This window comes from Furipterus horrens, unplaced genomic scaffold (genome assembly GCF_987537825.1).
Source record: "Furipterus horrens unplaced genomic scaffold, mFurHor1.1.pri manual_scaffold_12, whole genome shotgun sequence".
NCBI classification, from domain to species: Eukaryota; Metazoa; Chordata; class Mammalia; order Chiroptera; family Furipteridae; genus Furipterus; species Furipterus horrens.
Genome location: NW_028327182.1, coordinates 3,991,268 through 4,018,572, shown reverse-complemented (window position 1 = coordinate 4,018,572; position 27,305 = coordinate 3,991,268). Strand labels below are relative to the sequence as shown.

Below are 27,305 nucleotides of genomic sequence, written 5' to 3'. Positions count from 1 at the left end.
CTTCACTGTCTTCTTTTGAATCAAAACATTTCAGTTTTTTTAAAGAAGCAGCTTGCAGCAAACACTGGAAGCATTCCGGGTCCCCTCCTGTAGCCAACTGAGTCTTCGGAGCGACCCCCTCAGAACAGGCCCCCCCTCCCGGCACGGCCACCCCCACTGACCTCTGCTGGTCCAGCGAGGGCGGCGACACTGCCGCCGTCTTCTTGTCCTTCCTGCTGGAGGACGTGGACGACTTGGGGCTCGACCTTCGCTTCGGAGACTTGCTAGACTTTCTCAGAGAAGGTGATGGGGACAACTTTGACCTAACCACTTCCGGTGAGACCTTTCAAAAAATGCAGTAAGCCAATTCAGAAACTTCTCCTATCATGGTTGTAATGATCAGGCAATAAAGCACGTGTTTTTAAATCGTACCAAAATTCAGATAAAATATTAGGTGTTATTGCAATAGCCGTGTATTGATTGTACTAACTCTGAACCTGCAGTTTTAGCCCTAAATAACACTAACCCCAATAAAACAAAGTTATGAAATGTCAAAGTCTTCTCAAAAATATCAGTAATTACAATTCAAATAAATTATCTTTCTTTAGAAATGAGACAAGTATTCTAGAAATAGCATGGGCCCAAACAACAGACTTATGTACAATCAAATCCCATTTTACATTAGCCGGTCATTCCAGGCAACAGAACCTCGGCTGTGTTCACCTGTTCAACAGGAAAAAGATCTCCTATTTATCTAACAGAGTAATAATAAGATCAAAAGATTAACATATATGAACTGGTTGATATGCAGCAAGTTGAGCAATATGCATCGATATCCTAACGCAATTTAAGATGTAGCAAGCAGCTAATGAGTTCTAATATCCATGCTGATGTCAATTAACAAACATGTATTTCAATAAACAGCACACCTCCTTTTTAATAATGATTTCTTCTCTCTTCTCCATGTTTTCTTGTTCCAGCTTCATTAATTCCCTCTGTATCTTCTGACGCTTCATTTCCAATGACAACTCATGAACATAGTCATAATTAATATCTCCATTGTCGGAATCTTTAAAGTAAAAATCCCATTACTTGTCAGAAGCTATCAAAAGTATCTATACCAAAAACTAGAGAATCTGTTCAGCTAATTTTTATATAAATTAAAATGGTAGAGCCTTTTATTAGATTAACATACTTCCATAACAGAAGAAATATACACTGTTTCTATACAGGATTAAAATCAATATGGCTGATTTATGAGAAGCCAAAAACTAAGTTTCCTGGGTTTTCTGGGGGTCATTTTGGGTTGCTGGGGGGTGGGTTTTGCATAGAAAATGGGACTTTTATAAAAGATAAAGTTGAAACACTCAGATACAAATTCTAAGCATTAAAGATACCAAAAGGTACACAATTTGCAAATCCTGCCAGTTTCAATCACGAGAAAACATGAACAGCCACGTGACTACCCCGTGCGTGAAACCACCATGAAAGTCACTCAGCTTCTCAAAGAACTGAATCTATAAAAGGTTCTTGTGATAAAGTTAACTTAGCTCTTTTCAGACGCCTGTCTAGAACAAAGTGTGGGCAATCGGCAGCTAAGGGACAGAGAGAATAAAAGGGGTGTCTGCGTGAAACCGCAGCCCTGCGCAGGAAGGCAGAGACCCCGAGTGCGAGAGAGGGAAGCCGAGGGGAAAACACTCCGAGGGACAGAGGCTCTCGGGTGCGTCCCGCGCTGCAGGAAGGACAGAGCACGGAGGTGAGAATGGCGTCGCTTATTTAGCAAAGAGGAGGTTGGCAGGGACCGCGGAGAACAGTCTCCGGGCAGACGTGGGCCGGAAGCCTGAGGAGTATGAGGTGAAGAAAGAGACAGCAGGTACAGGGTTTTTCACGGGTGCAGCTGCCAAGTGGGGACAAGCAGGGTGACAGCGGAAAGTAACGTGAGAAGAAAAGGTGTCACGATGGATGGGTGACAAATCAAGACTGCAGAGGCAGAGGGAAATCCGATGCAGGATGCAGGGACTAGAACCTCATATGCAGGAGGGAGGGAGGCCTCCGACACGGAGCAGGAGGGAGAGGAAGAAGTCCAGGCATAAATAAAAGGCGAGGGGGTGGGCGTGCAGGGGCGGAGCTGCGTCCCCCCTGCGTGGCAGCACAGGGCAGGCGGCACAGATGGGAGGAGGTCTGAGGGGTTCTGAAACAGCTGCTAGGAAAACATGGGGAGGACTGACTTAGGCCTGTCTGAGCCTCGTCAGTTTTCAACAAGAAGCATGCACAATTGTAACAGAAATAGAGACATTTTTGTTCCTAAAGATAGAAAGCTTCCAATAATTTCAGAATTTTTATCCAAGAATAACTAAAATGAAAAGAATGTTGGGTACCCTAAGGGTTAATCCCTTACTAACATATTTAGGAAAAGTTAACTAGCCAATCTTGACAGTCAAGGTTTGTAATATTCTATTTCAATATATTAATCAGTCAACCACAATGGATCACTACAGCTGCATTTGCAAGTATTCTGATACAGGTATTAGGTTGAATTATGAAATACAATGAACTACTCATAGGGAAGTGCTCTACTTGGTCTTCGAGGCCACTCTTCCACAGACGATGCTGTCCAAAGACGGAACAGATGTCCTTCAGAAGTACTGATGTTCAAATTATGGGAGAGGCATTTAGGGTACAATTCCAGTATTAGTCTATACAGGTTTTCAGAGACTGTTCTTAGTTCCAGGAGTAACTACTGCAGGCTTGCAAGCTCAGGGCTGCCACAGGCAGCTCTAACGCGGCCACAGGATACTATGTAACCCAGCTGGTACGGCTGTGTTCCAATAAAGCTTTATTTGCAAGAAGCGGTGGCTGACCCACAGCTCTGATTCTGTCCCGTGGCCGTACTGCTGAGAACTTGTTTACATTCTTCAACTCTTTAGTTAGGTCATATACAAGCAGCGCAGCAAACTTCTGAATTAGTAAGGTGATTGTACAAACTACATTAACACGCCCAGCACAGCCGACACACTCAGCTAAGGAGCTCCCTTTCTCTGTACCTGGTGGTGGGAGGCTACAGAGCTCATCACTGTTCAGGTCACAGAAAGGAAGAAGAGAGAGCATTCACGGCGTGGAAAATAAAGGCTTATTTGTTAAGATAATGATTCAAAGATGATTTTGCTAATTTTTCACGAACAAACACCAGGTCTCATTTATCATCAGATTGTATTTCTTTCAAAAGATCAAAGTCAACAATTCCTTAGAAATAATTTTTCCAGGTCCTTAAAACTTTTTACTTTTTAATATTTATAAAAAATACACATATAAATTTAGATTGAGTTTTTTAACCCCGATATTGAGGGACTGAAAATTTACCAATGCAGTAAGATTCTAAAGCCCTGTGATGCAGCACAATAGAGTTGTAGGGAGAAAAAAGGATGAAGAAGTTGAAAAACGTGCTGTGAACCGCCTCTGCTGCCTCTGCTCTCTCACTGCGTGCCATTTTCTGCCCTGCCACGCCGCACGGCAGGGACAGGCCGGTAAGACGGTTCTAAACCGATGGGAGGTCACGGCCGAAAGCGTTTCGAAGCCCACCGAGCCTGCGATACAAACCAGCAGTAACTTGTCTACGAGAACGAAGCACTCTGAGACGCACCGTCTCTGTTAGGTTCCCACTCCACAGGCTCCTCCTCGCTCTCCGGAGTCCTCTCCTTGGTGATCTTTATGTCTTCCTTCTCCCTGTGTCTTCCCCTTGAAGAGTCTTTCTAAAAAGTACATACACATATGCAAACTATTTGTATGTTTTTAATTGTGTGAGGTAGTTATTATAATACAAAGTATTTCTAAGTCCATATTTGTTTTATTAAAGAATCAGCTCCGTAAATAGTCACTTACCTACCGAGCAGGAGTGACAAGTTCTAGGGAAGCACTACAATAAAGACATTACATCTGTTTTACTGAGGAACAAAGATGCAGTAACTAAGATTTTAAACTATATATTGCAAACCTAATATTTTAGTTAAGTATTTGACAGTATACTACGTACTAACATTGTGTGTGTGTGTGTGTGTGTGTGTGTGAGAGAGAGAAAACCACAGGGTAAAAGCTGCTTAAAATGGGTAAAATACACAAGGATCTGTGACTTTTAATAAAGTTTCTAAAAAGGGGTACACTAACCACAGTAACTGCTGATCTAAGACCCGTCACACACACATTAACCTAACAGCATTTTCCTACACACAGAAACATAAATTCAAACTCATTTAATAATTTTAGACACTTTGAAAAAAGACTTTTCCTATTTTGATGAAACCAAATGATCACCAACTGATGAATGAATAAACACAACACGAGGCATCAACACAATGGTATGTTATTTAGCAAAACCAAGGAATAAAACAGACATACCCTATAATCTTTGATGAACCTTGAAAACACTATGCTAAGAAGCTAGTCACACACACAACAAAAACATGTATTGTATGACCGCATTTATAGGAACAATCCGAAATAGGCATGTCTATGGTGACATGAGCGGAACAGTGGCAGCCTAGGCCCTCTGTCAGGTGGATGGATTTGGAGGTGACCGCTAAAGGGTATGGAGTCTCTTTGGGGGATGATGAGATCCTCCAAAGTCGACTGTGGTGATGGCCGCACGGCTGTGAATATACGAAAAAACACTGAGCTGTACACTTTAAATGGGTGAACCATGTGGTATGTGAATTATAGGTCAGTACGCCTGTTACAGTATGTTTTGGAAGAAAAAAAAAAGGTAGCTCTGGAAAAGACTTCCATTCCTGACAAACACCTGTCTTCTTTTATTCAATAAACCACATCATAAATTGTGTTTCTCTTTTGGCTTGACGGCCAGGAAATTCCTCGCTAAACGCTGCGGTTACGTGTGCTTTCTTCCTTACCTACATTTCCTAGTCCGTTTCTGTCACCACCACACTTTGCTTCCACTGTTTTAATTTAAAATTATTCTACTTGAAGCTGCTCCGATCTCTCTAGGAAGCGGGCAGGATGTAATGGCTGGCTCAACTCCGAAAACTTAAGGCTATGTTAGATACTCAGGATGCCCACCAGGGTACAGAAACCCCAGAAGTTCAGCTTGAGGTCTACCAAGGAATTCCCTTCAGAGAACCGTGAGTTTTGCCAGAGGACTTTTCCCCTCAAAATTATATTCCCTACCCAGAACGTCATTGTGCAGCGCGACCCATTCACCACGTGCACATTTACCACACAAGGTAACACTGACAATGGAACGTAAGCGATCAGTCACTACGGAAATTTAACTTCCCTTCGGGAAACGCACTCCTACCCTGACAGGCGAGTTCGGCTCCTCCGTGTGTCGTTTCTGGGGATCGGTGTCTGCGTCCTGGCGCCTGTTCTTCATTCTCTCCCTTAGATCCCCGGTAGGTCTTTCTGGTGACCTTGAAAACAAAACCATGTTCATACTGTTCCTGCAGCCGAAGCAGTCATCGGCACACCCGGTTTTAGAAGCCGGTAAATTATTTCCTCACCAATCAAGTTTAAACTCTTTTTCTAACAACCTTTACCTACGCTACATCTTTAAACACTAAGTAAACCACTAAAACACCATAACAAAGTCATCATGAGGATACCGAAAGAAAAATAAAAGGTCTTTATTAGAAAGATTAATTTATTTTGCCTTTATTAAAGACACAGTGATGTTTTAAATAGGCAGTACACTTATCCTCATACAAATACATACTTTCATTTATATTAACACATTGTGATATGGATGAAAATGCATTTTAACCTTCAAGGCTTACATTAGATCATCTTCTGTCATTAAGATTTAAATTTAGAACCTCTTAAAAAGCTAAACTTTTATCATTTAAACTTTAATAAAATTCTGTCTTAAGCAGTATTTTAATACATAATTGAGGAGGGGGAAAGTAAGCCACACATGTATTATTAAGATCTATTGTCAAAACAAGTAAATACTGACCAAATAAGTTCATTTTAAAGCAAACATTTTATTAATCTTGAATTTAACAACTACAAAGATCGTGTTTATCTGTGACTATATACCAAAACAGAAAATATGACAACATACACGGTTTATTTCAGATATTCACCCTAGGTAAACTACAGACGCCACCTTCTAACTGCATACGAACAATTCAAAGCTCTGAATTTACCTCCGGTAGCTGCTGCTGTAACCTTTGCCCCGCGGTGAAAGGCCATGCACAAACCGGCACGTGTTCCCATAGAGGCAGTTGCCGGTCTTCAGCCAGTTACGGCACTGTGTCTACGGGACAGATGTCACGACGTAAGTTTCCTATTTATTCAGATTTATTTCTGGACAAAAGATGCTAGCGGAACAAAGTTAAAGCAAATGCCATCAAGATTCCAGCTAACCTGAGACTCACGTTCCTCCCCAAATAATAAAAGCATCAAAGCAAAAAGAGAGGAAACCCATACACACCCCCGCAGCCCTCAGTCCTTGCCATGAAACCCACGTTAACCTCACGGAGCCACCACGCCCCCCCCCCCCCCAAGCCCCTGTTCAGGACACAGACCAGGGCCTCAGGAGCAGGGCGCAGGAGAAGCCCGCCCTGGGGCCCGGCTCACCTCCGCTGCGCTCCCCGTGCTGGGTCCCAGCCTCTCAAACACGCTGGGTCTCCGGGACGTGCTCTCAGAGATGGTCTTCGTGTTTTCCACTGTGACTTTCCTTCTAATTTTTGACATTTTGTACTACTTTAACCAAAAAAGAAAAGAGGCAAAACTGTAAACTTCTTCAACTTGAAAACACCGAGCTCATAACTTACATGTAGACAGAACTGGAGACAACACTGCAGAATTATGAGGGACTTTTTCAGGATTAAAAAAACCAAGACTAGGACAGGTCATAGGTAAATGGAAGTTATCTTCTAAGACACACTTCATTAGTCAATTTATAACTCTGAAATGCGTTGGCTCGAATTTTACCTCTTCTGCAGAGTAAATGAATAAGATTCTATTCCCACAGCTAAGTTTTCATAGCACATTCAATCTCAGAAAACACACTATAAAATAATTAGTTTTCAGTTCTTTATGCAGGTCATTTCAAGATTTAGTAACTACCTTTAAAGGAAAAGTTGCACTATTATTCTCCACCAACTGCTTAATTGGGAAATGAAGCATGTCAAAAAATGGGAAAATAAAATCAGGTGAGAATTTTATTGAGAGTAGAAGTGATGTTTTATACAATTTAAGTGACATTAGTTATGTTCTAAAAATCAGCTTGGGAGAAAAATGAAGACTATTTAAATACTTTTTGTTTTATAGTAGTAAAAAAAAAAACAGTAATCAAGGATATTTATTTTCCAATAATTCAAAAAAAAACCCCACACTCAATGATAATAAGATACCCTCTTTCAAAACAGAACAGGCTCTATAATTAGAAAAAGTGAAGGTGTTTCTATAATCCAGACTACATTGACATAAAAGTGAAAAGCACTAAAAGTAATAAACCAGCTATTTTAGCATTGTTGGAACAAGAAAAATCATAAAAATACTTTACAGAATAAAGTAAAACATGAAAACTAAAACCATAATAGAAAACTATCCAAATATGTTAATTAGGTAATTTAACTGGAAATGAAAATATCAGAAAATTAGTTGTATGACATGTGATAGAAAACAGTGCTAAATTCTCGACCAAAAATAGCCTAAAGGGCATATATTACTATAGGAAATGCCTATGAGAAAGAAAAAAGAACTAAACAATATCACACTTTATACAATCTAAATATTAGTTGAAATCTTATTAGTCAAAATTAGTTATTAGAATAAACAATGACAGCTAAAAAAGTAAAAGTGCTAATGATTTTATTTATTATTAGAAAGAGGGGAAGGGAGAAAGAGGGAGAGAAACATCCGTGTGTGGCTGCCTCTCGCGCCTGCAACCCAACTGGGGACCTGGCCCACAACCCAGGCACGTGCCCTGGCTGGGAATCGAACCAGCGACCCTCAATCCACTCAGCCACGCTAGCCAAAGCCACAAATGTTTTTAATATGTTTCAAAGTAAAGGCATCTCATTTGAAAAAAAACTAAATCACAATAGTACCAAATCAAAACCAAAACTAAAAGTTATTAAAACCGAAGGGGCTTTGGAAGCCCCTTATTAGCCACCGTTAGTTCTCTGGGGCCCGGGAAACCGGCACGCCGCCTCCAGAAGACTCGCCCTCACCCTACTTTCCTTCTCGCGCCTCTCAGTTGAAAGGGGTAGTTCCGTCCTCAAAACTGGCCCTCGCCCCCGCCACGCGCTTCCCACAGTTGGGGCAACGAGCGCCCTATTCTTCTCCGGGGAACCTGGTCCCCGGGCACCGCCGCTCGGACCCGCGCGCTCCTCCTCCGCGGGCCTGCAGCGCGGAGCCCAGCCTCACGGCCGCTCTCCAGCCCGGAAGGTTGCGAAGGGGCCGCACGGCCGTGGCCAAGACAATCCGGGGCGGACGCAGGGCTGGTTCCGCGCGGCCCTGTCCCTCCCTGCGTTCCTGCCGCTGACACGGCTCCTTCACACAGAGACGGCGTGGCCTTTACACGGCACAGGCTTCGGAAGGAGCTGCTCAAGAGGCACCTACACGCGGCTCACCCCCGGCTGGGCTACGCACCTAAGATAAGAGCCGCGACGCAGCCAAGGGGGCTGCTCCGCTTTTCTTCGGGGTCCGGCCGTGCCAGACCTCGCCCGGGAAAGGCAGCGCGTTAGAGTCCCGGGTCCAGGTTAAAGGAAGGTCCTAGACTTTACAGACAGGGATTCTTCTGACCACCTGTCCACCTAGGAACTTCCTTCGGCGGCCAACAATGACGAGTTGTCTACGGAAACGTCCGTGACTTGGCACAGACAAAATGCTTTACGCTTGCAAGGAATACAACTCTAATAATACTTTAAGTCCTATTTGCCTAAATACGTACACATAACCTAAAGCACGCCAGGGAAGCACTTACTCATATACAGCAATAAATGAATTAATTTAAAACTACGTTACCAACTAATGGGACTCCATTAGGATTTTCAACCTAAAAATGTGGGCCCACAAAGAAAGATGAATACCACAACTGAATAAAATGCAAATCTGACTGCGGTGGGGACTCTTTCAATTAACATGTAAACAGGCTTCGAAAGGCAGCAAATGCTTCGGAGGCTGTGAGAGGAAGTGAGAAGTCAGAAACCATCAAATGAAAGGGAAATGCACATGGTAAGGACGTCCCCAGCTCAGAGGCTTGGGAGGCCTTCAGTCTTCGGTGGCTTTCAGCCGCGGCCACGCTCCCCGACCCCCATTCAGGTCCTCCCCGACCCCCAGCATTTGCACGGCCAGAGCGGCACTGGTGCCGTGCGCTGGGCTCCTTTCCCGCTTCTCCTCTCCATTTCCAGAGTTCACAAAGATCAGAAGCCATAGCTTTTCAGTGGGAAAAGAAAAATGGGGGGCAACGTTTGAAGCACTAAGACACAGCAAAAGAGGGTCTTAGTAAATGGGAACTGTCCGCCCCGCTCCCTAAAACTTATAAATAGCAGTGATCATAATTCACACTGTAAATGTGGCTGGGAAAAGATATCTACAAGGGCCTCTTAATCAATCACTTCCGAAGCCTGACTACCAGAGTCTGGTCGATGAAACACGCATCCGCTCCAGCCCGCGCCCTTCAATCCTCAGCTACACCCCGAGGTCTCGTCTCCCAGCCACAGCAACGCACGCACCACCGGACGAGCAGGCGCCCCAGGACACTGTCAAGCAACCAAGCAACTGAAACGACAGAAACGTACTAACTTGTATATTTATATTTTTGGAAGAAAAAAGGTAAGTTTATTTGCTGCAGAGCGTGGGAGAATTTTTTTAAAAGAACGTTTGCTCCACACCGCACCGCCAGTCCCGGCCTCTTGTTGAAACTGTCGTGCTACAATCTCAATACTTCATCAAGAAACTGGACATTATTTGAAAATCTACAGATTATGTTCACAAAACGCTCCAAAAATACCTCCGCGTGGGCCCTAAAGCCAGTAGTCCCCTCAAATACTACAGAACGAGGCCCCGCGAACCGCGCGTGGGCTGCACTGCATCAGCGTACTTGTATTCGCTGCTACAGCACCACGGACTTCGTAAACTTAAGGGCTGGAGGCCTTTTCCAAACTTTGAAAATTATTTCTTCCGAAACCAGAAGAGCCTGGAGAGGGTGCACACGCCCACGGCTGCCGAAGTGGCTCACACGATCGGAGACCTTCGCGAAATCGCAGAGAAGCTCGGCACCATGAGCAGCCCGCAGACAAGAGCCCGCCAGCACCTCTCAACGACTTCCAGCGCCGAACGGCTCCCCAGCCCCAGAAGTCATCCGGCCACGCGTCCGATCGCGCCCGCTGCCCTCCCGGCTTCTGATACGCGGTCGCCGGGACGTGGAGCGGGAAAGGGGCGCTCCCTCCGCTCGGAGGCCTAAGCCGCTAGGTCACCACGGCCAGGAAACAGACACATCAAAGACACCGAGGAAAGAAAAAGACACACCACGTTCCCCCGAATCTACACGCACGTCCCCGCAGCCCTTCATTGCGCGCGAACGCGAGCCCCGCGCCGGGGCCCCCAGGCCCCCCGCAGAGGGTCCTGACGCGGCCGTCCTCGGAAGCCACCTGCCGCCTTCGGCACCGCGCGGGCGAGGACGAGGCCGGAGCCCCGCGAGCTCCTGCGCAGTGTCTAGGACGGGAGGCTGCAGGCGCGCCCGACGCCGGCGGATCCCAGCAGGGGCGGGGGCCGCACGCCGGCCCCGCCGCCCGCCCCGCCCCCCACGCCCACCCCAAGTCCCGCAACTCAAGCGTACCTCCTCCCCGAGCTCGCTGCGCCAGCACAGTCCCGGGCTGTCCCCGCCGCCACCGCTCCGAGCAGCGGGGGAGACGATCCTCAGTCCCCGCGCCTGGGCCCGGGAGGACGACGACGACGACTCGGAAAGAGAGGTGCGCGCGCGCCTCCCCGGAACGGGCCCTCGGCGGGCGACGGGTCCCGGGGGCGGCTGAACAGCGGACCCCGCCAGCCGCTTCGCCAGGGTCAAGCCAGGCTGGGACAGACCGAGAAAAACAACGAGGAGACGCTGGGGAGGGAGACAAAGCCCCGAAAACGCGACTCAGCCACGGGGAGGAGCGCCTCCAAACGCCACCGGAAGTCCAGGGTCGGCGCTGCTCCTCTGGGGCCCCGGGCAGCTTCCGGCCGCCAGATTAGCCGTCACGCCAGGCCCCGCCCCCCAGCGGACACGCCCACCTCCGCACGGCTCCCGGCGCCGGGGAGATCCGTTCCGCTTTGTGGGCGGTCCCCGGGGAGGACCCGCGCAGCTGGGGGCATCGGGGGCGGGGGCCGGGGGAAGCGCCCTGCGGCGGAAGCGTTTCGTTCTCTGATCGATTAGACAACGGCTTCCAGGCCACGGCTGCTGTAAACGCGTGAAGCGCCACATTGGTTGTCGAAAGTCAGTTCTTTCATTCGCTCCGCGAAGTGCAGCGATCGCAGCCGGAGCGACAGACGTTTGCGCGTTTTTGACACCCGGCCGCCTTCTGGGCCGTCGCCTGTCCCCGCGGAGCCAGCGGGCTGCGCGGCTGTGCTGGGAAAGGCACACGCAAAACGTCGTTGAAAATTTGGAGCAAAAATCTTAATCAGGGCCTTCTGACAACCTTCCTTTTCGTTGTTTAGGGTCCAATCATCTGTGTTACACTAGTGATTAAACGTGCTTGAGATGGCTAGTCACACGTCTGAATAAAAAGAATCAGGCCTGGCTGCTGGGGCTCAGTGGGTTGAGCGTCGGCCTGCGAGCCAAGTGTCGCTGGTTCGATTCCCAGTCAGGGCACGTGCCTGGGTTGCACGTCAGGTCCCCAGTTGGGGGCGCGAGTGAGAGGCAACCACACAGTGATGTGAAAAACAAAAAACAAAAAAACATCAGTACCCAGCTTCCTACAAATTAAAAAAAAAGAAAAAAGGAAACAATGCCAATGTATTACATTTATTTTGTTCATGGACAAAACCAAGGAATAGGAAAGCCGTTGATCAAAACCCTTGATACAACTTAGAAAGAAACCGGCACACTGAGTTGGTCTTGTTGGAATCGGTCAGTTACAAGGTGGGAGCGGAAGCATCAACCACTCCTGATGACGTGCCACGCTATTTTCGAGACGGCAGCGAGAGCTTCTGTGCACGTGGGTTCGATCAACCACTTCGGCAGCAAGAATCCGTATTTGCCCGTATCTCGAAGTTCAATGGTAAAGGAATATTTGATGCCCAAATCATAGATCCAGTCATCCGCACCTCCAGGGGCGAGGTCTACAAGAAGAAAAATAAGCCACTCTGTGAAATACAGATGTGTCATGTTAACTCACAATATGGTTTTTTTTTTTTTTTTTCCTAAAAATGAACATTGCCTTGCATTTTTCGGATTATTAAGTATTGTAATCAAAGTTTCTGGTAGAAAATGGAGATGGAAGGGAAACAGGTTAAGGAAGAAAATAAAAAGTAACCATAACTTTACCACGAAGTGTTTGTTAGTCACCATTAACATTTTAGTGCTTTTTATTTTTTTCCTTTATTTTTTTTGTTGACACTATTACAGATGTCCCAATTTTTACCTGGCCCTTGTCCCCTCTTCCCTCCATCCATCATCACCATGCTGTTTGTGTTTGTTTGTTTGGTTGTTTTTTATCAGTGCAGGTTTTAACTAAGGAAATTTTAACAATTTTAACTTTATTTTTAAAGTTTTCTATGTTAATTTTTTCCTACTTAAATAAGATCATTCTATACGGTCTGTTTTGTAACATTTCCTAAACATAAATCATGACTAGCTTTATGCATTGATGAGTTCGAATCAAATTATCTTTAACTAACTCATAGCATCGCACTGTAAAGCAGGATATAAATTAATATTTATTTGGAGACCTTTAGGACTTTTTTCTAATTTCCAAGTAATATGAACAACTTTACAATGAACATTCGCCCTTGTTGATACATAATTGCTTCTCTGTTCCTTTAGAATATTTCCGAGGAGAGTGCTAACAAGAGGATATGTATTTATTACAATTATGCTACATGTTGCCAAATGGCCTTCAAAATAATTGAACCCACTTATACCTCCAGGAGCAAGGTGTGAACATGCCCACTTCTCCCTCCCACATTATCCATGGGAATTGTGCATTTCTGGCAGTTTTTAGGGGTAAAATATAATATCATGTTGTCTTCCTTCATGTTTCTTTGATTACCAGTGAATTGAACACTGTGTTTGGTACATTTATTGTCCATCTTTATATATTTTTAATCAATTGCTCATATTTCTACTTGATTCAATGTATAGATTGTTTATAAAAGCAACATTAGTGTTGCTAGCCCTGTGTAATATGGGGAGAATTTTTTCTTCTTATTTGGTTATTTAGCTTTCAACTTGGTTTAAGACGGGGTTTTTATATGAACATATTTTACCTATTTGGAATTTATTTTGGAGTAAGACATGTTAGTAATCCAATTATTTTTATAAGTAGTTTATCAGGTTTCCCCACTCTATTAATTGAATAACCTAACATCCTTAACTGGTCAGAATTACCTTCTTTATGAGCTACTCCACCTCCTTATATATTTGAGTGTCTTTCTGTATTCACTGTTCCCGTACCTTAGTCTGTCTCCTTCAGGCTTAGTTCCACATTGTCCTAATTACTACAGGCTTCTGGTGTGTTTCAATATCTGGTTGAGGCATATTCTCTCTTATTAGTCTTAGTTTTCAGAATTCTACAAGCTTTTCCACCAAATATATTCTTTCGAATAAAGTTCAAAATCATTTAAGTGTTCCTTGGGCTTTATACACTAATTTAGAACAATTTTTGTATTGCTTTCCCACTCAAAAATATGACAGGTTTCTCCTATTGTTTGTCTTCTTTTAGGTACACTAGTAAAATTCTCTAGGTTTTTACATATAGACTATATGGATTTGTTTGTGTGCGTGCATATATGCATTTAACAATGAATCCATATGCATGTATGTATCTACATGTAATATGTGTGCATGTATATATATGTATACATATGGAGGAAGTAGAATTTTTCCATTTTATTTTCTACCTGGTTATTTTTGATATATAAGAAGGCTATAGATTTGTGTGTGTTTAGTTCAGAGTCAGACACCTTACTCAACTTTTTAATTGATGCTAATATTTTTGGTCCATTTTCTACTCTGTTCAAGGTGGACAACCATGTAATAGGCGAAGTGATCTTTTTGCTTCTAATATTGATACCATGCAAAGGTGTTTACAGAAACATTGTTTATAATATTGAAAAATATCCATCCATTGGCAGTTTATTCTTCTAGCCGTTTTTGTATGCTTAGCACACGCATACACACAGGAGTGTCCTGAATGAAGGAATGTGTGGAGACGGGCTGGTTTCATCATAACAGGAAGTTACTCCATGAGTTCCTCTGGCCCTGAGGCCTGGTGCTCATGCTTCGGGGGACAGTAGCAGAGAAGAAGACAGGAATCAAGAAAGCTCTGAATTGAGAAAGGAAGCTGTGGGGGTTTTCTGTGACCCAGCCAAGACCCGAGTCAGTAAAGGCAGCAATGGATCTGTGGCACCAAGGGACAGAGATACCATACGGACCAATCAGTTGGTTTTGAGACCATTTGGGGTTGTTGAGGAGGAAGATGACATTTCTGGTTCTGACCTGTCTCTTAATAGGGCATCTGGTCCTCAAGCAATTTATTGAAGATAATATAAAAGTGATTATTAATATGACTGTGTTTTTAGAACCCTGTTGATCATACCTATTAAAGGAAACTCTGGGACTTTGAATATATTATCTCTGGGCCTTTAAACATGCCGTTCCTGCTCCCTGATTTCCCCTCTCACTTTGGTTTGGCAGCCACTTACTAGATCTGTCTCCCAGCAGTGTCACCTACGGAGAGAGACCTTTCCAGGCCACTTGAGGTCCTGCAGTCATTCTTAAGTCCATAAGCCTATTTTATTTTCTTCACTTACCAATGAAATTAGACTGTATTTTGCTATGTAATTGCTTACATCAGAGATGGAAAACTTCCCCGTAAAGGACCAGATAGTAAATGTCTTAGGCTTTGGGGGTCACGTGGTCCATGTCACAGGCACTCAACTCTACAGTCATGAAACTGTCCTAGACAATACACAATGGATCAGTATGGCCGTGTTCAGATAAAACCTTATTCAGGAACACCGACATTTGAATTTCATAGTTTCGAAGGTCACAAAATCATATACTTCTTTTGATGTTTTCCAACCATTTAAAGAAATGGACAACCATTCTTAGCTCCCAGGCTACACAACAAGAGCAGTGGGCTGGCTATGGCCTGCAGGCCCATAATCTGCTGATACTTGGTTACGTGTTTATTTTCTGTTATCTTCTCCCATCTTCCCCTCCAGCTTCAAAAGAGCAAAATCATTGTCTGTTATCCCACTGTGGGTATAAAGGAGTCCCTCAATAAATAGCTCTTAGTGGAAATTAATTTAAAATAATTCTTAATATTCTCATCACTGCGATACAAACCAAAGACACTCAGCTCTCGTGAGCTATGTCCTATGCTCTTGGGCACAGGCTGTTACTAAAAAGCAACCCATGTAATGGTGTCCCCTAGATGTGTATCGTGTTTAACCTGTACACCCTTCCACGGTGGCCCTGAGCTTCTTACATATTCTTTTGACCTTCAATGACGTCTTTGGCTTTACTCAACGAGTGTGATACCAATTCTATAACCCCTACTCTAGAGCAATGAGCATGATTTCTTAAATATCAATTTTGGCTTCTTTTTAAAAACTATTCACTTGATAGAGCTTGTTCGGGGCTGTCACAGCCTGTACGCCTCCATTTGTAATTGTTCTCATCGAATCGTTTTACCTGTGACCTTGTTTAAAGATTCCATTTTAAAAAATTAAATTCACCCAGAAAAGATGGAATGCGCAGATTTTGTTAGCACCTCACAGCCAACTCTCCAAGGTCTCAAGAAGAAATACTTACATAAACTTTCCGAGCCACTGCCGTATGTGTATCTGGCGCCCTTACGAACACTCCCAATGGCCTGGACCGCTTCCCTGGCCACCAGGGACTGAAAGAGGTAGAATGTGAAGTTTCAGTTACTGGAAAGCCTTAAAACAGGACAGGTAGAAGTGTCTAAACAAAAACCAGTCATATATTAATTGACTCAAACTAGAATATATGAAGAAATATGGAGCAGGATGGTGGTGGCCAGGAGCTGGGGTGCTGTGGGGGAGGGGGAGGAGAAGGGGGGAGATGTTGGCTGAAGAACAGAAGCTTCCAGTTATAAGAGGAATTAATCCCGGGGCTGGAACGTACAGCGTGGTGAATTCAGTTGACAATCTGAATTATATACTTGAAAGTTGCTTAAAGAGTAGAACTCACCTGTTCTCACCACAGACAGAAAAAATAGTAATTATGTGAGGTGATAGATGTGTTAATTCACTTTATTGTGGTAATCAGTTCATAACACATACATGTATCAAATCACATGGTACACCTTAAACTTACACAATCTTATATGTCAATTATATCTCAATAACATTGGGAAAAATCATATGTGAAAAATCTGCATTTATCCAAAAGGTAAATCAAGAAGAATAAATTAAAAAATATATTTTTTTGCTTTATGTAAACCACAATTAGGTGACTCTAGACATAGCTTCTTCCAATACCTTGAAAACTTTATTTAACTTGACAAAAACACAATTCTCCCCTGCCTTTTTTAGGAATTTGTTTTGTAAAATGAAGTCTAACTGTAGTTCAAAGGTGAACAACCTGAGGTTATCCCCTTTCTGGACAAAACGATCACCGAATTTAAAATCCCACCCCTCTAAACCGTATTATACCTCAGCATGCCCGAGTCCCTCCTCGTCCTTCTCAGAAACTCTTATCCTTGTGTGAAGTGCCCAGCCAGTCCCAAAGACCCCTCCCACGGAAAAGGCACTGCCTTCCGCATGCAGCAAGCTAACAGCTGCGTCCCACGTCCACCGCATTTGTTTCTAGCTTTTCTGCGTCTTCCTGAAGTCGGACAATATTCACCGGTCCTCTCTCGAATGCCCCAGAGGAGGATCAGTGGATGTGATGTTGCGCCATTGCTTTGCCCCAAATAAAGGTTGGAAAGGCACCCCACTGTCTACAGAGCAAAACGCCAATTCATTTTAGCCCTCCAACGCGCCAGCCTCGGTTTCCCCGCCTGACCTCCTGTGCTCACCCTTCACTTCAGCACCATCCTGCTCCCCTGAACCTGCTTCCTGTGGGGAACACCGTCTACTCTCCCTGTCCACCTGGAGAAATCCTCTCTTTCAATGCTTGGCTGAATCTGTATCTGCTCCTTGGTGACAGTAGCCTGTTATTGTTCCTTTTTCTTTACTTTTACCGTATTGCTCATGACGTCCCGAAAACGGGGATGCTCCTGCCTCACCGCTGCAATTGGAGCTGCTTTCTAATAGGACCCTTGGGAGTTAGGGAGGTCCGCATGCAAACAACTGCTAGTGCTAATGTCAAATTGACGACCTAGTGGTGGCAAAGCAGAGGCGTAACTCCAGAGAATCATGCTGTCCTGGTTCTCACACGGCTCCATACGTAGATCACACCCCGGGGAAATGGCTCCCTTCTGACTTCAAGGAGCATCTGATTTTTTCTTTAGAGAGCCCACCTGCTGTACTGAAGTTCCCACCCTCCGGGAAGCACCCCCCCACCTTTACAACCCTTCCGTGAACCCTGACTCAAGGCTGCTCCGAGTGGAGTTAGACCAAACCTCTCGAGGAGTGTTTGATTCTTGAACCAAGTCTTCTTTTATTTCTGAAAGGCTAACGATAAAAGCAATTAAGCAGCACTTACCAGTTCCTCGTGGTCTTTGGCTTTGCTTCTGTTGTAGGAATACGGAAACACTATCTTCTGGGAGTACGAATGCATAGTGATGTAGGCTTTAATGTGGTTGATATTTCTTCTCAAGAAACTAGCCACTGCCTTCACTTCAGGCTCTGACTCAGGGTAAGGCCCGCAGTAGACTTCCGAGCAGGAGAAACTTGACGCCCCTTTCTCTGTGTAAGATTGATAGACGGAACTGGTGAGGGGACACCCATACTGTGGTCGTTCGTGATTTCCTATAACGTATTCTCCTAAAGTCCCCGGTACGACAGTTTTAGGTCGTGGATTAGACAGAGCTCCATAAAGAGTGTAGTCTTTGGTTCGCAGGTCGGCGCTCAATCCACTGAGCCACACCAGCCAGGGCCAAAGACCATAGTCTTAATGTTCCCTAAATGGTGTTGGTGCTCCTTTTGAAGTCACTTACGTATATGTCCTCAAAGCCGACACGGCTCCCTGAAGGTGGCCATCTTGCAGCCTTGAGAAAGTCGAAGGGAGTCTCTGAAACCCTAGTCTCCAAACCTCTGGTTATGTGAGAAAAATGATCCTGACTGTCCTTAATGTATGGTGCGTTTGTTTTTAGGTAGTTTAAAAATTACCTATCACCATAGCCCCACAAAAGAAATGTCTCATTTGGGAACTCAGAATATGCAAGTCTGTTTTCAGTGTGACTTCTAAACTTGTTAAAGGGGGTTAGTGACCAAAATGGAATGGGCATCTTTGGTCCCGGAATAATGTGTACTCACTCCTTGGAAAGATTTTAGTGGATGGTAGCCTGCCTCCAACCCTTCTGCTTCCTGTCCCTAGTTCACGGGGACGGATCCCCAGGGAGCCCCCTCTGACCAAAACAATTATTCCCTCCTGGAAAGAGCTGACCAGTTCTGAACTGGGTCCTCCGCTGATGTTCTGAAAATCTGAATCCCTTCACTGACAACTTGAAATCAAGGTGAAGATTCTAGTCTCGGTCCAGCTGCTCTTTTGAACAACGATGACAGCCGTAGTGCCACCAGCTGACACCCACCGAGCACATGCTGTGTACCAGGAACTCAGCGAAGGTCTGCCCAAATATTTCATTTCAGCCTCCTAGCAACCCTATGAGGTAAATGCTGGTACTTTAGGAGATGCAGGTTGGACGCTCTTGGTGGGAACCATCCCTTACGTAAAAGTCCATGCGACATGTTGTGAATCACCCAGTCGCTTGATTCTAATCTTGGCTTTGGGTAATCTTTTTCAACCTAGCCATACCTCTGTTTCCTTATCTGTTGCATTTCATTATGACAGCTCTAACAGAGTAAGACACCCTCAACCCCATCCCACCTCTAACATACACGCGCGCGCGCACACACACACACACACACACACACACGATTTTAATACAGAGGAAAAGTAAAATAAACTTAAATGAATAAGTAGGCTTGATACGTCATTTCCTGTTAATAAGTGAGGTACTCTAATAGATCCTGTACAAAGTATCAGAAAGGCACATTCTAGCGGTAGGGCAAGGGAGAGAGAAGATTTAATTCTTCTTGCTTGCTGTCTTGCTTAGACTGTACTGAAAAGATTCTGGGGCACTTGGCAAAAAAAAAAGAGTCCTTACAATTACTTTTTGTTTTACTTGGAACTCTCTCTTGTCTATATATGCTTGCTGCCTCTGTTTCTGTTTTTAGCCCTGTGATATGTATCAATGATAACATATCACAACATAACATAATAAAATACAGCACCACACCTAAGAGGGGCCTGAGATATTTTTTTCGGCAATAACAGAATATATTTTGTCAATCTGGCTATTCAAATTAGGTAACAGTGGCTTCATCATGAAAAATATTAAGTAACATAAAGCACTGAAAGAGCTTGAATTTAAAATAAGAAACTCCAAAGGGGAATGCATAGCTGAAGAGTGATGGTCGGACATACAAGAATGTCAACACATTTGGAGGCAGTCAACCTGGCTTTCTGTCCCAGCTCTGCCACGTTCGAGCTCTGTGCTCTCCAGCGAGGGACTTAATCTTTTCAAGTCTGGGGTTCTGCATCCATGATATTCTGATGATAAAACCTAGGAGATAAAGTGCGTGAGCTACTCAGCACCTAGTAGCTGTCAGCCCTGGGCATTCAGGGCTGTTTTATATTGGCTGCTGCCCCTCGGACTACGGCAGTCTTGGGGCCTCAGCGGGCACTCCCGTTGGACAACCTTAAGGATGGTCCTTACAGAGAAACCACTATTCGCTCCCTGGAGCCTGAAGCCGGATTAACTCACTGCCCTCTCCTCTCTTTACTGACTACATCTCTTGCTCTCTCAGAGCAACTAAATTCATTTCCATGCTCATGGGATTAACATTTTTGGAGAACTCTCCATGCGTTAGGCTCTAGGTCATGGATAGTAATCCCGGCCCTCATGGAGTTCCTCACCTGGAGGGGAAGGAAGTAAGAAAATAAGGTAAGTGCTCCAGTGTGGGGCTCTCCTATGTACTCTGGGATAATGATGCAATATTCAAAGGCACGAATTTTCACTTCTTTTTTTTAAAGAAAATATGTGAGATCGTTGTCATAGGATTGTGTAGGGCAAAGGAGTGGGAAGAGAAAGGTGTTTCCGTGGTTACGGTAGCTTTGTCCTCTTGTAGTCCCCAAGGGTCCACGTGCACTGACGTCGCCAAATACAGATGATTCAAGCTCATTGCTCAGTGCAGTTTTATCTTGTAACCGTTTCCTAATGTAGCGACCGTGAACTCTAACGGGAGCCTGGAGGGAGAACTAACTGACACTTGGGTCCCCAAGAACGATGTTCTTGGATGCCCACGTCAGTATCCACTGAGCACCTTACCTCATTCCAGTCAAGGGATGACAAACCCCCACTGTGTTAGGCATAAGTTTATCTTTATGATTCATGAAAGGAAGAACGTGTTAAGAGAGTGAATAGTTAACCCAAAAGAAAATGCGTTCAAACACGATAGAAGTAAACATTTACTTATGCATCTAAACGTGAGAGGTACCCACCCAACCCTGGTCTCCGATATCCGAGGGATGAAATTATTTAAAGCAAGGATTTTAACATTTGCTTCCTAATTATTCTAGAGAAATAGAATTTTAGAATCTTGAACCCAGATGGGGCCTGAAAGAACTGGTCTAACTTCCTTCTTTTAAAGATGAGGACGCAGCAGGCAGGACAGATTAAGATGCTTTGCTGACTCAGTCAATATCCACAGCTTTGCACTGAACTACACGTGTTCATTATGTAAACGATTTCCCAATTCAGTTAGGCCTCCCCTCTCACTCCCTCGAGTGAATGGGTCTTTCTTTGTGAACATCACCGTTTCAATGAAGAGCCATTGCTCAAAATAAAATGAACCACCTACCACACCAGTGCCTGGAAGCGAAGTTCCTGTTCAGGTCTGTCCCCACGCAAGCATTGTTTTCGTGAAGAGAACGGTTCTTTCTCCACATTCGATTCTGGATAAACAGGATGCAAATAAACCCGGTGGCCATGTTTGGGTTTTAGGAAACCTATGACTTTTATTCAATTATTTAAGATTTCATTTATTCATTTTTAGAGAGAGAGGAAGGGAGGGAGAGAGGGAGAGAAACATTAAAGTGCTCACACCTCCCCAGCCAGGGACCAAACTTAAAAACCCAGGCATGTGACCCAGTCGGGAATAGAACTGGTGACTTCTCAGACTACAGACGACACCCAACCCACTGAGCCACACCAGCCAGGGCAGGACCGACATGTCTTTGGAAGCCAAAGTGGCCAGGGTTGGGTTTCTCTCCCGCAAGCCCATCACTTGGTGCTGTCCTTGACCTTATAGCATTCTTTTTATTATTGTTATTATTGCTTTTCAATTATAGTTGTCCCATTTCCCCCCATTGCTCCCCCCCCCAACCTTATAGCATTCTTTTTGCACAGCTCCTGCATTTGTCCGGCTCTCAATCCCATTCACTCAAACTCTTTGAGTTGGAACCTGACAAAATCATAATATTTATTGGTTTGGACCTAGACAAATAATATTTCCACCTGGTTTTGCTAGGCTGCTTATTGGCCTATCTGTTCAGTTTTATTTCATTTAAAGTAATTTTAGGCACTGTCATTATGAATTTCTCCTAAGAAAAGTTATCTTTATGTTTCACCTCAAAGTAAGGCTATGAGGCAGAAGTTCCGTATTTATTAATTATTTTTAACAAGATTTTATTTATTTACTTTTAGAGCGAGGACAAGAGAGGGAAAAAGAGAGGGAGAGAAGCATCAATGTGTGGTTGCCTCTCGTGCACCCCCAACTGGGGACCTGGCCTGCAAGCCAGGCATGTGCCCTGACTGGGAATCGAACCAGAGACCTTTTGGTTCACAGGCTGGTGCTCAATCTACTGAGCCACATTAGCCAGGGCCAAAAGTTCCTTTTAAAATGGAAATACATTTAACATCCAACATTGCACAGATTTAAGGTATCATATACAACATGTTGATTCAGCGCACTCGTGTATTGTGACATGATTCCCACGGTAGTGATGGCACCTCCATCACATCACGTCATCATCATTTCTTTTCTGTGGTGGGAATAATTAAGATTTAGTCTCTTAACAAGTTGGATGATTACGATACAATATTGCTGAGTCATGAGTTTCAGCGCTCTCTTTAGACTGAATCAGCGCTCTCTCAAAGCTCCGGGGGATGGAGCGGGGAAGACTGCCCTAGCTTCATGGCTTCTTTGATTGTACTGACTGGACTCTGGTTTGTCAACATAAAGCGAATTGCCCACTTCATTCCTGAGGTAAACTTGGAAGCGGGATCATGTAAACCACTGCACGGACTTTAGGTCCCATGGTTGGGTGAGGGGCCCTCTCTCCCCTTCTCCCACCAATCCTCCTACCAAGACACCCTGTCTGCATCCAAACCCTGGCCTGTGGTTTGGTAGCAACAATTTCCCTGGAGAAATTAGGTTCTCAAACTGCAGGGACTCAATGGCAGAGTTAAAACACAAAGGACAGCTAGAAAGTAGCAGCTTCTAAAAGGTGGCTGAATTCCCCTGGGATTCAGGTGAAGGCATCGATTTGTTATAAAATCAATATATAGATGTGATCATTTATTGAACACCAGATTCATATGATGTGCTATGTTAGGCATTTCTCATTTGTTTAGTTTAGGACTTGCCCACCCAATCCCAACTGCAACCTTGTTTTCACATTATTCCTTTGACTTGACATGATTTTTTCCATCAATTTCCATTCCAATCTCTTCTGCATAAATTCCCCCCTCCATCCAACTATTCCTGTATAATCCCACATGTTTCTAACCACTGAAATATCCTCATTCCCCTTTGAGCAGACATGTGCTACTCAGGTAGGCTTCTCGGAACTGATACGTGCTCAGTTATGTTTTTATGTGCCCCCCCCCCACTAAATTAGAAAGGAATGTACTTCATGTTGCTTGAGTAATTTACATGAATCATCATCTTGATGGAAGCCATTGATAATGGTTTCCAGTATAGATGACATTGATCAGGATACTCATGCTCATGATTGAGTTGAAAGGTACCACTTCACACATCAGTTAGAATAAAAGTTCAATTAGAATTCTCTTCTATGTCTTGCAACTGATGATTTTACAAATCAAAATTCTATTCAAAGGATTCCTAGTAAGAATAAGTGGATCCAGGCATTGTGTGTCAAGGGTAATATCTCAGAAAGAGTTACAACGAGATATTATACACACCATCGCAATGAAGCAGTCTTGCCTCTAGAATCCAAATACCAAATTTTAGAAAACACAGAGGACAGAGGACTAGGTTAAATTGCAACATGGCAAAATGCAACGAGCAAACCCAGACAATGGGAATATTTTTTATTCAATGAATCAATTGCAAGGAAGAGTGAGAGCATCTATGGATTAAAATAGAGTTAAAAGATATACAAGTCCATCGTGACATATTAGCCTTATTTGGATCTTGAATCAAAGATATTTATTAAAAAGTTATGATACAATTGGAAATTTAAATATTGATTGAACCTTTAATTTTAAGTAAGTGTTGTTCATTTTTCGATAGAAATGTACTGTGATTATGTTTCAAAGACCTCATTTAGAGATGCATTCTGAAATACTTATTGATGGAATGATATGATGTCTGAGAGTTGCATCAGAATTATATAAGTAAGGTAGAAGCAAGTTGGTTACACAGAGGAAAAAAGGCTGGCTGTGAGTTGATTATTTCTGGAGCTGTCTGACGGGTACACAGGCGTTTCCTATACAATTATTTCCACTCGTATATGGTTGGATGTTTCCATAACTTTTCATAGTGAAACCGTCGTTCCAAGATCCAGGACTGTATGAATGGCTCAGCCTGTGTGTCTTGGGTCCCCAAGGGGGCGCGTTTTATTTTCCTCGCTCTCACCTACCGTGGTCCAGGTGTAGTCATACCCATCCACGTTGACTACCGGCATAACGTAGAAGTCCATGTGCCTGAGGAGGCTGGTGTACCGGTATTCTCTCCCATACAACCGAGTCACCTGCGAAGGAAACCAAAGATGGTTAACAACGTCTCTCTCAAGTTCTCCTAAACCGAGTCTGTTTCTTTTATGTGTCCTTCTTTAAAACATAAAGTCACTTGGCATGCTTAGGTTTGCAAATTTAACTTTCAGGAAGAATATCAGTTCCCGGAAAGACTGAATTTAGGGTCCTGTGCTGCAAAGCGGGGGAAAACAACTTGGAAACGAAACAGATGGTCTTCCTATCTAATGCAGGCAGAACACAGAACCGTACGTTGTCTAAAATTTCCTTGGAGACGCAAAAAGAATGACTTATTAAATCCGTAAAGGCCGCTACAAAGATTTGAGGAAGCAAAAACCTAGATATAGTTCTACTCCTTTTTCAATAATCCATATCAATCAGAGATTTAACCTTGGCTTATGCCCCGACAAGACTCGTGATATTTTCTGCATTGTCTTCATAACTTGTGGAGCTAAATTTTTGCTGCAATAGAGTGTGTTTTCCAAGCATCAGATCAGCTGGCTTAAAAATCAGTGAGAGCTTTTCCAGGTACTGGCTATAAGTTCCCTAATAGGCATCAGCTGATACTGCCTATGGAGGAAAGAGACGTAAACTTGGGAAGGACGTAAACTTGGGATGAGTTAGAGTCAATACGAATGGAAATGTCTCTCTGGCCCTATCCAGGTTCAGTTAACGGAATAAATAATAATTGTTTTCTCTCTTGCTTCACACCTCTTCTCTCCACCAACGGCTGCTTCATTCATTACCCAGAATGAATACAGCTACCGAACACAGGGAAGGTTCCAGCTCCTCAAGTGGCTGGGATCCCTGTTTGATCCAGTCAGCACCAGTGATGGTGGGGGATTTTCAATGGGTGCAGGCATGCTGCAGCTCCCACCCGCGGGGGAGAGAAGACGATGAGTCAAATGCAGGGAGGTAGAGGCGTGTTTGACAAGACCCAGAAGAGGCGGAAATATTTTTCCTTTCAATATACCTCATTGGTTAAGACAACTCGCTTTAATGGGCAGTCCCTTAATTTCCTAAGGCATCTATTTTGTGCTATTGTGCATATGCAAATACAGGGACAATAGTAACCATTATCAGAAGGACACATATTTTAAGTTATCCTGCAGTGGCAATGGATCTTTGTATAAATCAGTGCAGAGGACATATATGCCCCTTTTATGGGATCTGAACCACAATTTTTACAGTTTTCATGTATTAAAGAGGTTTACAGTCATTAAAATGTTTACTTTTATGACATACTCTTTGCTATATATATATTTGATGCCAAGGCCTTCTTCAGGGACAAAATCTCTTATTATTATATATGAAAAAAATACAGTCTGCTCTATAATGTACTTTATGTTCAATTTCCAAGGGCAGAGTATAGCAAGAGATGTCAATAATTCAAATAAAAAGAAAAAGAAATTAACTGAAAGTCAACTTAGATTGTTGCTTCAATTCTACCTTCTATTTGTAAAAATATTAAAATGGCTACCATTTCTTAATTATTTTCTAGTGTTTAGCCTTAGCTAAAAATGTAGGCCAGACGAGACCGACAATCTTCAAGCAGATTTAAATGCTGGAAGTCATGGTTGGCAAACATAATATGCATGAAAGTCCCCTGTGAAGCTGGTGAAAATTGTAGCTCGCCAAGTCTCACCCCCAGAGATTTTAAGTCAAGAAATCTCGGCTGTGACCCAGGAAAATGAATTTGGTGAACAGTCCCGCTGACTCCGACCCCGGGGGTCTGAGGCCACATACTGAGAAACTCTGGCTTAAGGGAACGGGGTACACTCACATGGCCTGTGAACCACAGGCAGAAGGCAGGGGAGATCCACTCTCTGGCATGGATCCCACAGTCAATCCACATAGCGTTCTTGGGTCTTCGATGCTTTCTAGAAATCTGCCCAAAGAAAATGAAACCTACTAACAAGAAGCCTCGGGATGATAACGGCCCTTTATTTGAGGCTTACATCGAATCCTTGTGACAAATCGATGACCTAGGCATTAGTATCTGCGTTCCTTCGAGAATTCTCAAGGAAAATTAAAAGCTGGTGAGCTGGACGGTGAAGCAATGGAATCACTAAGGTCGCGTAGCTGGAGCGAGCTGGAGCAAAGGTGCGAAGCCAGGCCACCCGGATTAAAGGGGCTTTGTCCCCGACAATTTCACCAGCTGTCCTGGGCCACACGTGGAGATGCAGGAACGGAGGCCAGGGGACTAGCGATTCAGGTCCTTGCTTCACACGTCACCAGAGGGAGGTGGCTCTGGGTCAGTGGGTGGCTCTCCGTGGCAGGTGTGGGACAGAGAAAGGCTTGGGAAGGGGAGCCAGGGTGTCAGAGGTGAGCGTGGGCTCCCTCACGACTCCCCCGGGGTGTATACTTCCTGTGTGCAGACTGTTTGCCCACGTCACACAGAAAGAAGCACCCATTGAGCGTCATCCACACTGATCACTGACAGATCCAGGGACAGAAGTCTTGTTCTGATTCACAGTACGGGGCGGGGGGACATGCAAGCTGTCACATCTCTGGGGAATGAGACTTTTCCCATCCCTTCCTCAATGGTAGCCTTCAACGTCTTCAGAAGAAGTCTCCACAACACCTCCAATCAAAAGGAATTATATGGGGTTGGCCAAAAAGTCCGTTTGTTTTTTCCATAAAATAAAGGACACATGTTTTCATTTTCACTGATCACTCAAGGGAAAATAACCAAATCGATGGAGCAGAAGCTATCCTATCAGCCCTACTGCTAGGACCCCAGCACTTCCCTGGTTCTTACCCCTTGCCCAGGTGGGTTGTTCAGCTTTCCTTTGGTTCTAGAAGCTGTGAGCATCAGTGTTTGTCCAATAACAGGTCCTCTCTCTTTTTCTCTTTCCTAAGTAACCCAGTCGGCGGCGGTGGTGATGGTGGTGGTGACCATAAAATAAGGACTTGAAAAATAATCCTGACCACTCCCCTCGTTTTAAGACACTAGCCCCCAAAGCTCGG

General features: G+C 44.2%; 2 protein-coding genes across 2 annotated transcripts in view; both read right to left on the bottom strand.

Annotated features, from left to right (window-relative positions):
- Positions 1 to 11,134, bottom strand: part of ZC3H13 (zinc finger CCCH-type containing 13) — a 35,324-nt gene extending 24,190 nt beyond the window's left edge. Inside the window, exons 1-7 of the mRNA XM_090258000.1 lie at positions 10,778 to 11,134; positions 6,565 to 6,690; positions 6,132 to 6,241; positions 5,285 to 5,396; positions 3,620 to 3,728; positions 909 to 1,048; positions 162 to 322 (exon numbers count right to left, since the gene is read on the bottom strand). Coding sequence (XP_090114126.1) covers positions 162 to 322; positions 909 to 1,048; positions 3,620 to 3,728; positions 5,285 to 5,396; positions 6,132 to 6,241; positions 6,565 to 6,681 — 749 coding nt within the window. The 5' untranslated portion in view covers positions 6,682 to 6,690; positions 10,778 to 11,134. The remainder of the gene's footprint in view (positions 1 to 161; positions 323 to 908; positions 1,049 to 3,619; positions 3,729 to 5,284; positions 5,397 to 6,131; positions 6,242 to 6,564; positions 6,691 to 10,777) is intronic.
- An 882-nt stretch (positions 11,135 to 12,016) lies between these two features.
- CPB2 (carboxypeptidase B2) overlaps positions 12,017 to 27,305 on the bottom strand; it is a 30,402-nt gene continuing 15,113 nt past the window's right edge. The window contains exons 6-11 of the mRNA XM_090258055.1: positions 26,119 to 26,223; positions 24,224 to 24,334; positions 21,196 to 21,289; positions 17,816 to 18,018; positions 15,956 to 16,043; positions 12,017 to 12,258 (exon numbers count right to left, since the gene is read on the bottom strand). Coding sequence (XP_090114181.1) covers positions 12,074 to 12,258; positions 15,956 to 16,043; positions 17,816 to 18,018; positions 21,196 to 21,289; positions 24,224 to 24,334; positions 26,119 to 26,223 — 786 coding nt within the window. The 3' untranslated portion in view covers positions 12,017 to 12,073. The remainder of the gene's footprint in view (positions 12,259 to 15,955; positions 16,044 to 17,815; positions 18,019 to 21,195; positions 21,290 to 24,223; positions 24,335 to 26,118; positions 26,224 to 27,305) is intronic.